Source organism: Leptinotarsa decemlineata, unplaced genomic scaffold (genome assembly GCF_025532065.1).
Source record: "Leptinotarsa decemlineata unplaced genomic scaffold, Ldec_3_MD MMD2_tig00026358_RagTag_RagTag, whole genome shotgun sequence".
Taxonomy (NCBI): Eukaryota; Metazoa; Arthropoda; class Insecta; order Coleoptera; family Chrysomelidae; genus Leptinotarsa; species Leptinotarsa decemlineata.
Genome location: NW_027412703.1, coordinates 10,617,220 through 10,631,388, shown reverse-complemented (window position 1 = coordinate 10,631,388; position 14,169 = coordinate 10,617,220). Strand labels below are relative to the sequence as shown.

General features: G+C 34.0%; 1 protein-coding gene across 1 annotated transcript; it reads right to left on the bottom strand.

The window, feature by feature from the left end:
- Window positions 1–2,268: 2,268 nt before the first annotated feature.
- On the bottom strand, window positions 2,269–6,312 carry LOC111511324 (Enoyl-CoA hydratase, short chain 1). Its single transcript, XM_023167338.2, is given in 5 exon segments — window positions 2,269–2,682; window positions 3,500–3,668; window positions 5,399–5,434; window positions 5,436–5,722; window positions 6,094–6,312. Coding segments are annotated over 5 exon segments (900 nt in total). The 5' UTR covers window positions 6,212–6,312; the 3' UTR covers window positions 2,269–2,392.
- Between the last annotated feature and the right edge of the window lie 7,857 nt (window positions 6,313–14,169).

Here is a 14,169-nt window from a genome sequence, read left to right as displayed (position 1 = left end):
TTTCTTCAGTTCAATTTTAACATTTTCATTTTTGAATAATTTTTTTTCACGTATCAAATGTGATGCACGTTAACCCACATATGGTTTATTTTATGAAAGATCTGTTAATCTAACTCCAACTTATTTCAAGACATACCAATGGGCTTGTTTCATGCTATGGAAAATGATACTGGTTTGCTAATAGACTGATCTCTTTATATATGCAGAAAAAAGAATAATTCGAAATGCAAGAATTTAAATTGGCCGCGTGTTTGTTGACCAATAAAATTGATCGTGACCAGAGCGGAGTTGCCAAGTGTATTGGTTTTTAATATCCAATCACAGATCTGATGATCCAATTTGACAGACGCCATTTTTGTTGTTATTGTTGTCAACTCCGTGTGAATACAACTGTTAGAATTATATAATTACAGAATGTTTTTTTTTTAGAAAAGGTAGCTCTCAGCGGGTACCTATTTTGCTGTATATTCCGTGTCATTAGTTTACATTCCGAAAAATATTTTTTCAGTTCATTTTTGGGTTGATATGTTCTGGAGTAATTCTACATTTCACTGTACATATTTTTGCTTCTCTTTTCAGTCAACATATTGCTCCTTGGCCGAGATAAAATAAAAATTAAATCAAAACTTTCCATCTTCCGATATGACAAAGTCTGAAATAAATATCATATATAAATAAACGAGACCTACTGATTATACCACCTACCGTTTCAATTTTTCATTCTTCATTTCGGTACCAAAGTATTGCAAATTTTTCAAGTAAAATTCATTGATCATTTCAAAATCGACTCTTGGTAAGTTGTCGGGAGTCAGCTTTAACAAAACTAGGCTCAACATTCATTTTGAAATAACTTAAACAAAAATAACAATAATAAAATAACAAAAATACGAAGTTTGTGGAAACCATTGACATTAGAAAAAACACATTGTCGCATACACTACAGAGGGCGCTGGCTGACTGGATGACAACATGGCTAATATACCAGCAACGTTGAATTTCTTACTTTTTGGTGGTTGGCATGAATACATAATTGATGCTTGTTTTTGCAATATTGAGTTTCAACTTTATCTTAGCTGACAGTACGCTTAGGAACAATTCGTTTTTCCATCGAGTTTAGTTAGTGTATGTTTTGAAAGTGTTTTAGAGATATATTTGAATATTGATATGGTGCATTCTTGTGCTGATTTTAATTGTGCGGAAAAGCACATGAAAACAGAAAGCGCATTGGTTTATAAGTGAATTTATTTCATATAATGAGTTTATGTTCCCAAAGAATAAAATGATGAGAAAAAAATGGGTGAAAGAATTGAAAAGAAAGAACTACAATCCTTCTGCTCTTCCAAGACTTTATAGAAATCATTTAAAAAGTGATTATAAATGAAAGGGAGACGAAAATATTGAATTCGATGACAGTTTTTTAATTCAACTTCAAGTAATCTCCACAGAAAGTATTATCTGGAGTTAATACTGTTACTGAAAGTATGAAACAAAATTAATTAAATATTATCATATGATTAATGGTATTATTACCTCAGAAGCATTTGTTGGATAAGTTCGAGTACAATCAATTCTGTGTATACTGGACCTCATTCAACCTTCTTCTGAAGTTTTGGAAGATTCAACAGATTACCCAAGCGAGCCTAAAACGCTTGAATTTAGTATCTATATTAGAAAAAGGTATGTAGGAATCGTTTTTTTTTTATAATAAATTGCAGTTGTACATATTGAGGATTGTAGAATGAATTGAATATTTGAAATGATTCTTTAATCCAGTTTGCTATATTTTTTGATTTTCATAACTGTATATTATTAAATAATGCATAAAATCATAGTTTAGGTAAATATTTTGTGATCTATCGAATTTGTGTACTGATTTTAGATATAGAACTTATTTGCAAACATGACTTTTCGTGTACATTTTATTCCATGTGGAGAATTTTTCATTAATTGAAACGTTAACGGGTTCATATACACTTCCATAATTAAATTGATAATTATAGGCTTCGTAAATTTTAGGATTTGGCAATCCTATTGGTCAATCGAACAAGAAGCGGGAATAGGGGCGTGACGTCATCACCCTACCACATTCGATTTTTAATGTTTTTCAATTTGAAATTTCTATCAAGTGAACTATAAACCAAAAATCATGAAACAAGCCCTTTGAAATAAATAACCCTCTGTACAACAGTAGGTCAAATTCAAAGATTTAATTCTATGTCATTCAGTACTGATAAGAAACTGAAAAATATCGTTAAACAAAAAGTTCACTGTCACAAAATGAATATATATTTTATTAAAAATGTTTTTAGAATTATTCAAATGTATGAAGTATTAAGCACAACTTCATTGTGATTAAGGACAACCATGAGAATATCTTTTACGCTTGATGAAATCATTCATTGGTGAAATTAGCTTTTCTTTTCTCAATAAAAGCTGCCATGCCTTCCTTTTGATCCTTAGTTGCAAAGGTTCCATGGAACATTCGCTTCTCAAAATGTAAACCTTCCCTAAGAGTTGTCTCCAGTGCTTCATTTACACATTCTTTTGCTATCGCATTGGTAATTTGGGAATTGCTTGCAATTTTCTCTGCGAGTTTCACAGTTTCTTCTAGGAGTTTATCTACCGGAAATACTTTACTGACCAACCCCATTTTTTCGGCTTCTTGTGCATTCACTTGGTTACCTGCATGAAAATCAAAATAAAATAAAATTTCAAATAATTGTGAAGATTTATCAGGGTTAAATTAGTAATGTCAAGTCAATAATATAATTAGTGCAGTGACATGGAGATATGTTCCAGGATTCATAACAAGTTGAAACTGTATTTCAAGAGATGAGATGTTTATTTAGAGGGCAAAATATCAATCCCATAATTCTTATTTTTGATTTTTAACAAAAATAGATAAGAGCAAAAATAGTATGAAGATTCTTCGGACATTTAGCAATTATACACATTATCCACGCGATTTTTGTCATTTATCTTGTGCATAAAATGGGTCTGAGAATTATTTTGTTCACCAGAACAAATATATTTCAATAAGAAAACACGATATTCCCACTACAGCATACACAGTGTTTACTAATTGTTGATAATGTCATTTGCATACATAAAGACACACACATCCAGATTTCTATCTTTGTTTCATCTGACAGAATGATTATTACTGTACATCAGCCCAAAAAGTGAAATTTAAAATGTTAATTTTGAAAGTAGATGATCATGGTAATACAATATTATTTTGACGAGGTTATTTCATAAAATTTTTGTTAGATTATAATTAACACTTTTCTCCAGCTGTATTATGTAATCTCAATCATCTACTCAATAAACATTTTTTTCGATCATTTTTTAGTTACAAACATTTTTGAATGATAAATGTTTCGGTTATAGATTATTGATTTACTGTCAAGTTTCAGTAGGGTTATGATATGATATCTGTTTAAAATCTGATAATAATATAATTATATTTGAATGTGTATATAGGTATTTCAGTTTTCACCTGTGAGAACAATTTCCATAGCTTTGGATTTCCCTACAGATCTTGTCAATCGTTGTGTGCCTCCAACTCCCGGAATTGTGCCAATCAAAATTTCTGGTTGACCGAATTTAGCATTTTCTCCTGCATAAATAATGTCACACATCATGGCCATCTCACATCCTCCTCCAAGCTGTGAAAATGAAAATATGAATAACTATCAATGGCAAATTCATTTTCAATGAAATAAATATTCTCTTATCAATATTCGATTATCTGAAAAAAAAAATCGTTGAAATATTGATTGATTATCTACCTTGGGTCGAATCTTTCTAAACATTTGATACCCGCAATTCAGCCGACCGTCAAACCTACCATATTTAGAGTCTCGCTTCTCCTGTAAGGTGATGACGAGATTATTAATCGAATCAACGATCTCTGAGGTGTTTAAACTCCTCATGTCACGCTACCAAGGGTTTCTAATTTACAGGTGATTGGATATGTCTTTTATGCAAACTCCTTCCCCCCACCATCTATGAATCCTAATTTCAAATTCACCAACATCGATATAGTGAGTTTTTCATATCAACTTGCCTATAAACCTTTTTCTATATTTGTCATTACCTGTTATCGAATCAGGTTAGTCTAGACACTCATCAACATATTCATGTCATCAGAGCTGCGGCACTGAACTCTGTAGAATTAGGTAGAATACGAATATTGTCTGATATTATGGTGTATCACGGCCGTTTCTTACAGATTATTCAAATAACATTTTACTGTGAGAATTTCACAACAGTTCACAAAATCGCAACACATGTTTCACATGTTGTTGTGGTTTTGTGAACTCTTTCGTGAAAATCTCACAATTGAATATTAGTTGAATTCGTTATGGATTTTCATCAAGTATCGGCCAATTCCATCACATACGTATTTATACCAGAAAGACTTAGATTTAGATGAGAATAATTTTAGCCGTAATAAATTGAGCTTAAATATCAAAAAAACATAAGATACCGCCACTTCAGAACATGCAGTTTCTCACAATGATTCAAGAAAAATAGCACTGAGCAGGTACGAAAAAAAAACAACGTCAAGTTTCTTATTGCAGAAAGGTAGATCACCGTTTGTTTGAAGGTGGTTGACAAGGTACAAGGTAGATCACTTCGATCATTACTGCGTCACCTGCAATAATTTCTGCCGCAGTTACAGATGAAATCCAAAACATACAGACAACGGCTTGTAAACCCAAAATCTTCAATTTATCTAACTGTCAAATATATTTCCGACAGCCCCTTCTATTGTCCACACACAACAAAAAAAGATAGAACTTTAATTTTTTGTATACATAATAATTGTTATGTTCCTCAAACAAAGATAGATATTATACCAAGAAAGTAATGAGTACGAGCAATCTGAAGAAAACATTGTAATGGAGAACTTCACACAGGTGTGAAAAGGGTATACTTCTAGTTCATCCCGATAAGTTAGTCCGTAAATTCAATACATTTTTTCGAAAGAAATAGCTCTGTTCATCAGTAACTTGTCGTAGTTATAATTTTGCCTATAGTAAAAAAGTAATGTGAGAGTCTTCGTGAATCCTAGACTTAAAAAGCCACAGTTCAACGTTATTCCATATAAAACAATATACTCTAATGCACACCTGGAAAATTGCGGCAGCCGCCGCAGCTATTCAGCGGCTACCAGCCGCGGGATGAAAATTGTAAAAATACAGAAAGATCTATCAGTTTCATCTTCTACACCGATAATAACTAATAGCCATTCTTATCTTGCGATTTCATTAAACTGTTCATTAAACTCAATTATGAGAGCAATTCGATTTTGAAAAGCAACGAATATTACATAACATATTATAGATATGATCATGAATGCAACGTAGTGGAAAAGATAATTTAAACTCACAGCAAATCCATTTACAGCCGCTATAACTGGTTTTTTTTGTTGACGAAACACTGGTCCAACTTTCAGTGAAATTTTCGGTTACTGCTTCAGCATATGTCTTATTTGCCATTTCTTTGATGTCAGCACCAGCTGCAAATGCCCTCTCACTTCCCGTTATTATAATAGCTCCAATAGAAGAATCAGCATCGAGATTTTGAAGGACTTCTCCCAGTTCATTTACAAGACCTTTGCACAAGGCATTCAGTGCCTTGGGACGATTAAGTTCAATCAATGCTACATTGCTCTTTTCGCCAGTTTTTGACACCTTCAGGTATTCGAAGTTGTCTAGGAAAGGAGAAATCAAAATTTCAACTTACAAAATAAAAATGAAAGTAACCGTGATTTTTATCAATAAAATAGTGAAAATGAACTAGTGAATATTGCGCTGATTTTTTCTGTTAAAATGTCCCAGTATTCGGAAGAAAAAATATTTTCGTTACAGATTTCAGATTGTCTGAACCGCAAAATGGGTGCATTAGTCACTCCCACTCGGGAATACATCAATGGTTCTCTTAAGTTTTTGAATATTTTATACTTTCAGTTTTTTCCAAGTTACCTTTATTTGAGGTTAACTTATTTATGGAGTTTTTAAATTTTCTCTATACATATTTCGATAAATTCAAGTAAAAGTGAATTGTAATACTAATTAGACTCACCCTTAAGAGCGACACGAAATAACCTCACATTTGTTTTCAGTATATTCTGTTTGAACTGTGTATTTCTTGAAATAATACTTGATAGCAACATTTTTCCTAATGTAGTGGTAGAGGCCATTGTAAAACGGATAGTTTTGTAGTTGTAAATACCCAGAGTTCTCTACCGAGCATCGGTTGTCAAGTAACTGGAATTGGCTTGCGCTAGCGATAATGCGGTATGGTGATGGGTCCAAAGGTTTGGCCAGAACTCTTATCTATATCGATACAAGTGAGAAACAGACAACACACATAACAGTCAGTTGCTCGAATTATGGTAATTTATTTCAATAGTAACTATTATGGTCAGAGTGTATACAAATAACTAGGTACCGTTCCGATACTGCATCAGAGTTTCAATATTAAACAGTAGGTAATCTGATTTTTCTTTGGTTTCAGATAATAGTGTAAAAAGTATAAGATTTGAAAGTAAATTTTACATGTAAATCAAAGCAGTGAAGAAGAAATGATATTAAAAATCAAATTTATCAATCAATCATAAATAATATTGAATAAAGGTGAATCAATTTTATTTTCTACATCGATAAAAGTATGCGAGAAATCACGATATAGTTTAAATATCTAATAGCATTTGTTATCTTCCAAATGTAATTTTTCATGGACTCAATCAACATGGACTTCGAAGTCTGCCCTTGAGGATAACATGGTCTTTGGAACTGAAATTTCATATCGTAACTCTTTCATATACCATATGTTTGGAATGTTTGTAATACAGACTAAATAGGAAGAAGTGTTTATATGAAATAGTTATTTCGAGAGGGTTATTTTTCATTTTGTATCTTAAAGTAAATTCTATGCATGATCTACACAAGGTACTCTCAAGAAAGTTACACGATATAGGTTTTGGGGAAATTCACTTTTGTCTGGCAAAAGCCAATATGTAACCATTATCAATAGAATGGGTAACAAAAGAACAATCAACTCTCAATGGATACCTCTATCACTGGGAGTAGGTACCACAAAGTTTAGTCTTAGAGGCTCCATCACTCATCGGAGTACCACAAGCTTCAGTTTAGGGACCGGTGCTATTTCGAGTATATAGTTGGCAGGCTCCGACCAAACAACGGAAATCCGAGCAAACAATGACATCTTTCATCTGGTGGTTTTCCAGAAACTCACTAGTTTTTTATTCAGATAAAACAGTAATTATTTAATTTTCTAATTATCAACTAATCAATCAATCAATTTATATAAAAAAAATCCGGATCCAATATAACTATATTGATGTAGATAATCATCCGTTCCATTGTCGAAAAGTACAAAGTTTTTGGGTGTTCAGATTGACAAAAACCTGAATTTTAAAGCACATTGCGTTGGAATTAAACTAACAATGCATTCCTTGGCATTGAAGCTACGAAATCTCAGCAATATTCTCAGTTTAGATTAACTAAAAATGATATACTATGCTGAAGTGAAGTCGGGGTTGCGCTATGGTGTCCATTTCTGGGGTTGATCAGCTAATGCAGGTGAAGTTTTTTTGGTACAAAAAAACATCCGCAGAAGTATCACTGATATAAGTTACAAAGAGTCCTGTAAACTTTTCTTCATGAAATTTGAGATAAAGACTTTACCCTGCTTGTACATAATGAAAATTTGTGTATACGTTTTTCAAAATAAAAGTCGATTTCCTTTACTCATACAAGTAATACTTGGCAAAAAATATATATCAAGTTACGCTAGTTCGAAGGCGGATTGCTGTCAAATATCCTAGTTGCAGGTCCTCTTTTGTTTAATGTTTCACCAACCAAAATGAAAAAAAGCATAACGTTAGTGAGGTTTAAAACGTAAGTGAGTGTGTGGTGTCGTTGTCTAGTTAGAGTGTAGTGTCTGTAATTTATCTTTATGATTTAGCTTCTACTGACTACACCTAATACAATCTACTATATAAAAATGGATGTTTGTTGCTTGGTTGGTTGGGTGGTAAGTGATAAACTTCTACATCGCTCAACCGATTTTGATGAAACTTGACATGTATAAGTAATTTTTCATAGAGAGGGTTTTCAGGCTATCAATTTTTCTGTAAATCGCCACTAGATGACACTGTAGAATAATTTTTTGATAGCACTGTTCTATAACGCTGCGCACGCCTAAGTTCTTTGATTCTGATTCTGTCAAAACATTGGAACAGCAGCGATACAGCAACATAGTACCTACTAGTTACTTATAAAACTGTCAAACAGAGAGATCTGATTTGATCTCTGTATAGAGTTGATTTTGAAATTATTTGATTTCTTCTTTGGAAGTTTCTCAAAGCGAGGAGAAACCAGCAAATCGGGAATAGTGGAAGTAGTAGGTTTAAGCCGATTTCAGAACCTTCCCCCCATCACATACGGCGACGCAGGCAAGTTCACTTTGAGGTGGTGTTTTGGTTTTAATCTTGAATGACCTTCATTCATTCCCCATATTTTCGACAAGGTGACTTTGACTTCGAATGAATTCGAGCCAGTTTTGCACCTACACGATCTAACGTAACTAAGGTGACTTTGAACGATTGTTTAGAGTTTGACATTGAACAACCCTTGAACAACCCACGATGCAAGCAAGGTGACTTTGAGGTAGTGTTTTTGGATTTGACCTTTAATGACCTTCATTGATTCACGCGGCTATTCCGAAGATTCAACTTTGAACAATCTTTTGCAATATCATATGTCATTGCTGACGTAAATTTGAGGGCGTTCATGTATTCTCCTTCCCTTCTCCACTTTTTAAGTGAGCATATAAAAGAGGGGCTGCCCACTCATAGGAGTCAGATTTGAGGATTCGAACTTGAACGAACTTCAGCTGCATGGACGAATGCTTTTGGACTGTGTTATGACAATGACCTCTATATACGTCACACGAAGTAGCCGAGATGACTTTGACGTAGTGTTTTGGGTTTAACCTTGAATGACCGCCATTCATTTCCCATGTTTTCGATGAGTTTTGAACATATACGACATTGAGGGGGCGTTTCAAGTTTAACCTTGAACGACTTTGACGTACGTAACACGGCGACGCTGGCAAAGTGACTTTGAGTTAGTGTTTTGGGTTTGACATTTAATTACCATTATTGTTTGATGCGGCTATTTCGAAAATTTTAGGATTCGACATTGAACGATTTTCAGCTGCATGGACGAATAGGCTTTTGGAGTGCGTTTCCAGTTTGACTTTGAGTGACCTTTTGCAATATCATATGACTTCGCTGATTGAATGACCTTCATTCACTACACATATTTTCGATAAGGTGACTTTGACCTCGAATGAACTCGAGCCAGTTACGCGACTTGAAGTTTTGAACCTGCATGGCACAACGTACCCAAGGTGACATTGAGAGGGCATTCCAAGTTCAACCTTGAACGACCTTGACCTACGTCTCACGACGCAGACGAAGTGACTTTGAGGTAGTGTTTTGGGTTTGACATTGAATTACCTTCATTGTTTGATGCGGCTATTTGGAAAATTTAAGGATTCGACATTGAACGATCTTCAGCTGCATGGACCAAGAGGCTTTTGCAGTGCGTTTCCAGTTTGACTTTGAGTGACCTTTTGCAATATTATATGCAGTTGCTGAAGTGAGTCACGACGCAGGAACGTATAGAGCTAAGAGTAGGGATAGTGTAGGGCGCTACCACGACCACAATCGAATCATACAAAAGTCGAGTTGCGATCCTGAACCTCATTCAGTAAAAGAGAGCACATCAAGATGAATTCCGGAAAAATCGCCGTTGTATTATTTTATAATTGATATATCACGTTTATTTTCAATTTCACAAAGAGAATTATGATAATCAAAGTCATACAAAATTGAATTTTCTACAATTTTGGTTTCAATAAATTTTTTCGTAGGATTGATAATTTTCGATTTAAACCCGAGGAAAGGAGGGAGTAAAATCTTATCATTGTATTATCACGTTAATTTTCGAATTTTATGAGAAAAATTGTGATGAAAAAGTTGTATAAAATTGAATTTCCTATAATTTAGGTTAACATAAAGTTTTTCGTAGGATCGAAGTGTGCGTTTTAAAAGTCTACATGAAAAAACCTAAAAGCTCTGTATTTCAAACATCAAGTGTGCTCCATTCTTGGAAAGCTAATTTTGAGCTCTATTGAACTATAGGAATATACAGGGTGTCCTATCAAAAAAATAATTTTCCATCAATAATTATTGATATCTCATTTGATAAATAAGTTTCTTACACCATTAACTCAACGTAGAAAACTGCTTTGGTAATTTTTAACTGAAAAAAAGTGATGGTAACTCTTAGGAAAATGCACATTTTTGAAAAACATGCTGTAACTCAGAAACGATATTCGGTTTTCACCATTGAGTTAATCATGGTTCAAGGTAGTGGCTATATCAAGAAAAATTCGTCAGTAATCAATCAGTTTTTCGTGAAGTCACATTTTCGAAAAACTTGCTGTAACTCAGAAACGATATGCGGGTTTCACCATTGAGTTAGTCATGGTTCAAGATAGTGGCTATATCAAGAAAAATTCGTCAGTAATCAATCAGTTTTTCGTGAAGTCAACATGGATATGAGTGTAATTATTATAGAAGATAGTGGATAAACTATAGGTATGAAGTCCGTTAAAGACGACGCCTTGAGAATTAAAGTATCATGCCATGAGACGATATTTCCAGGCGTTCTAGCTGGTAAATGAGTTTAAAAGCGTGATCTTTTGTTCATGTTATGTATATTTTCTCAGATTTGAATGAAAAAGTATCTATCCTACGAAAAAATTTATTGATACCAAAATTGTAGGGAATTCAATTTTATACAACTTTACTCATCACCATTTTTAACGTGAATTCAAAAGTAAACGTGATAATTCAATTACAAAATTTTACCCCATCTTTTTCTCGGGTTGAAATCGAAAAATATCGATCTTACGAAAAAATTTATGTTAACCAAAATTATAGGAAACTCAATTTTATACAACTTTTTCATCACTATTTTTCTCGTAAAATTCGAAAATCAACGTGATAATACAATGACAAGATTTTATTCCTGTCCTTTCCTCGGGTTTAAATCGAAAATTATCGATCCGACAGAAAAATTGATTGAAACCAAAATTGTAGGAAATTCAATTTTGTATAACTTTGATCATCATAATTTTTCTTGTGAAATTGAAAATAAACGTAATGTATCCATTATAAAATAATACATCGGCGATTTTTTCGGAATTCATCTTGATGTGCTTTCTTTTACTGAATGAGGTTCAGGATCGCAACTCGACTTTTATATGATTCGATTGTGTTCGTAGTAGCGCCCTACACTATCCCTACTCTTAGCTCTATACGTTCCTGCGACGTGACTCACTTCAGCAACTGCATATAATATTGCAAAAGGCCACTCAAAGTCAAATTGGAATTGCATTCCAAACGCCTCTTCGTCCATGCAGCTGAAGATCGTTCAATGTCGAATTCTCAAATCTTAAATTATAATAAAATGAAATCAAGCAAATATTTAAAAATTAAAAATGAAAGCTTTATAAAGCATCAAAAGTTGCTGAGGTGTGTAAAGTTTTCTGGTTCGGAACAGTGTTCCAAGCTTTGCAATTCCGGGGACATGATTGTGCCAAGACATATTGCTGTCCATTTTAACCCCCAACAAACTTATCGACGCAGAAAGCGGAATTGTCTGTCCTGACATTATTATATCCGGTTCGGAGACATTTATCTTATTGGAGAAAACCGATGCCTGGAATCCAAATGGAATGTCGAGACAAGGGTGCTATCGTCAGCAAAGCAATATATTGGATTCTAGGTTTTTTCCAATAAGTCGTTGATATACATTGAAAAAAAGGTTGGAGACAATATAAATCGACGGCCACTTGTAGGGAACGTTCATTCAGGAAGTTGGAGAGCCATACACAAAAATGATCCAACAAGCCATAGCATCGAAGTTAGGCCAGCAAACCCTCATGCCATACACAGCAAAGGTCTTAGATATATTAAGCGAAACAGCTCTGGACTCTCCAAGTTTGCGTTATTCCAAATATGGGTGACATACGATAGAAGGTCGCCTGTTGATCTTTGTTTCCGAAAGACATATTGATGATCGCTCAAAATGTTAAATGTAATTGTAAATGTACTTGACTAATCTTCTGCGTTACTTTTACTGCATAGCATGAGAGTTGAGTTCTTCTGCTCCTCCGACAGTCGACGGGGAGCGTGCTTACCTGTCGCCTTCTAAGAATGTATTGAACGCAACCAGGGATAAGAGACAAAGGAATAGCGATCGTTGTGAGGGAAGGACGGATGTAATGAAAATTCTACAATCGTCATGCAGGATTTCGCAGAGCACACAGAGGAATTCGTTTCAATTCATACACGGCAGCAGTAGAAGTAAACGGGAAAAATAATTGTGATAGTTCAATTAATTTTTATGAAATATTAGTACTAGAATTTATGTGTTATTGATTAAAATCGAACCACTGGATATTTACCTTCACAAATATCAATTTCACATTGTAGTTATACAGGTTTTCAGACAAAAACACTAGTTGCGAAGAATTATTCATTCAGCTTACTTCAACCCAATTCACAGGATCGATATTTCTTGACAAGGAAGTATTTTTGGAAGACATTACTTTTTTAAAAAAAGTAGAATACTGGAACTTCTTCGCTTGACAGAAAATAATCTCCATAAGTTTTATTATCCATACTAGTCTTGCTAAACGCATCGTTGTTCGACACGGAGATTTTTTATATTTCGATTTCTCCTAGCTGATCTTTTTCTTGTGCTCGCCAATACAGACATTCGAAGGTCTTTTGGTTTTTCAATATAGGACTTGCTGCATTTAAATAATTTCCAGTAAATGAAATTCTTGGTATCGCTTTTTGATTTTGATGCCTTGGTTTTAGTGGGGTTACTACGAATGGTGTTATCGGATCTGAAGTAAGTTTATAATTTTGTACCTAGACCAAGTTCTTCTTGTTCCGTTCTATCGTATGTTTCGTCCTCTAATGAAAGAAACGAATTCCACTGGCTAAGGTATTCTACCATTCTGTGGAAGATCTGCTGATGCAGTTCCCAAATTTGCGTGAAGAATTCGTCCCTCGGCTGGAAATATATAGCAGTTCAAGATTCACTATGCCTATCTGATGGACTATCGTATCAAAATATGTGACGAAATAACTCTATAGTTGTAGAAGGAAGACAGATCGATATTGAAAAAATTCTTAAAGTTAGACAGGAAAGCTACAACACCAAGTTCAAACGAATAGTACGTGTGAAACATGTGAAAGTACCAACCCTAAAGGAAGATTTCTAGAGGAAGATTTCTGTAGGAAGAATAAAAATGCGAAAAACTTAGAAACATCAATTTCCTTGTAGCAAACGAAGTAAACCAATGAAATATTTTCAATATTCGAGTAACGTATTATTTTAGTACAATCACTAGTGTTTTTAGGGAGATTTTTTTTGCTAAATTTGATCAAAGTGAGATATTGAAAATATCAAAAATGTAATTAAAGGACAACAAGTAATGATGGCAAAGTTCGTTGAATATTCTTTATAACAATATTTGCAAACCAGTTATGAGAATAAGATCGAGTTGTATCGGATAGTAGTTTCAACTCCATTTTAAAAGAAAAATTGTATAAACTAAAATTGGATACCAATAATGTGAATATTACGACCATTTCTCCAAATTGAAAAAATATTCAGACTGTCAACCGTCACCTATTCCTTGTCAGTTGTCAGCAGTCACTTGTCAGCTCTCACTCGTCAGTTGTTTCGTGGATAACTCAATATAGATTAGCATGCGCCAATATGACCAAAACAGAGGATTTAGGACCTTTGAAACTTTTAGGTGAAAAGTTGAATCTGGCGGACGTCAAATAGCTGAGAGTTATACTAGATTCCAGGCTTACCTGCCGTCAACAGGTATGATGTGTTGGCTCTACATCTATGGTTTCGTGGCCAAAAATGAAACAAATGACCACTATTAACATATTACGCAGGGTGTTTGACAATGATGATAACAGTAGCAAAAAAATTCTACCAACGGCTGCATTGAAGACACTCTTCATTC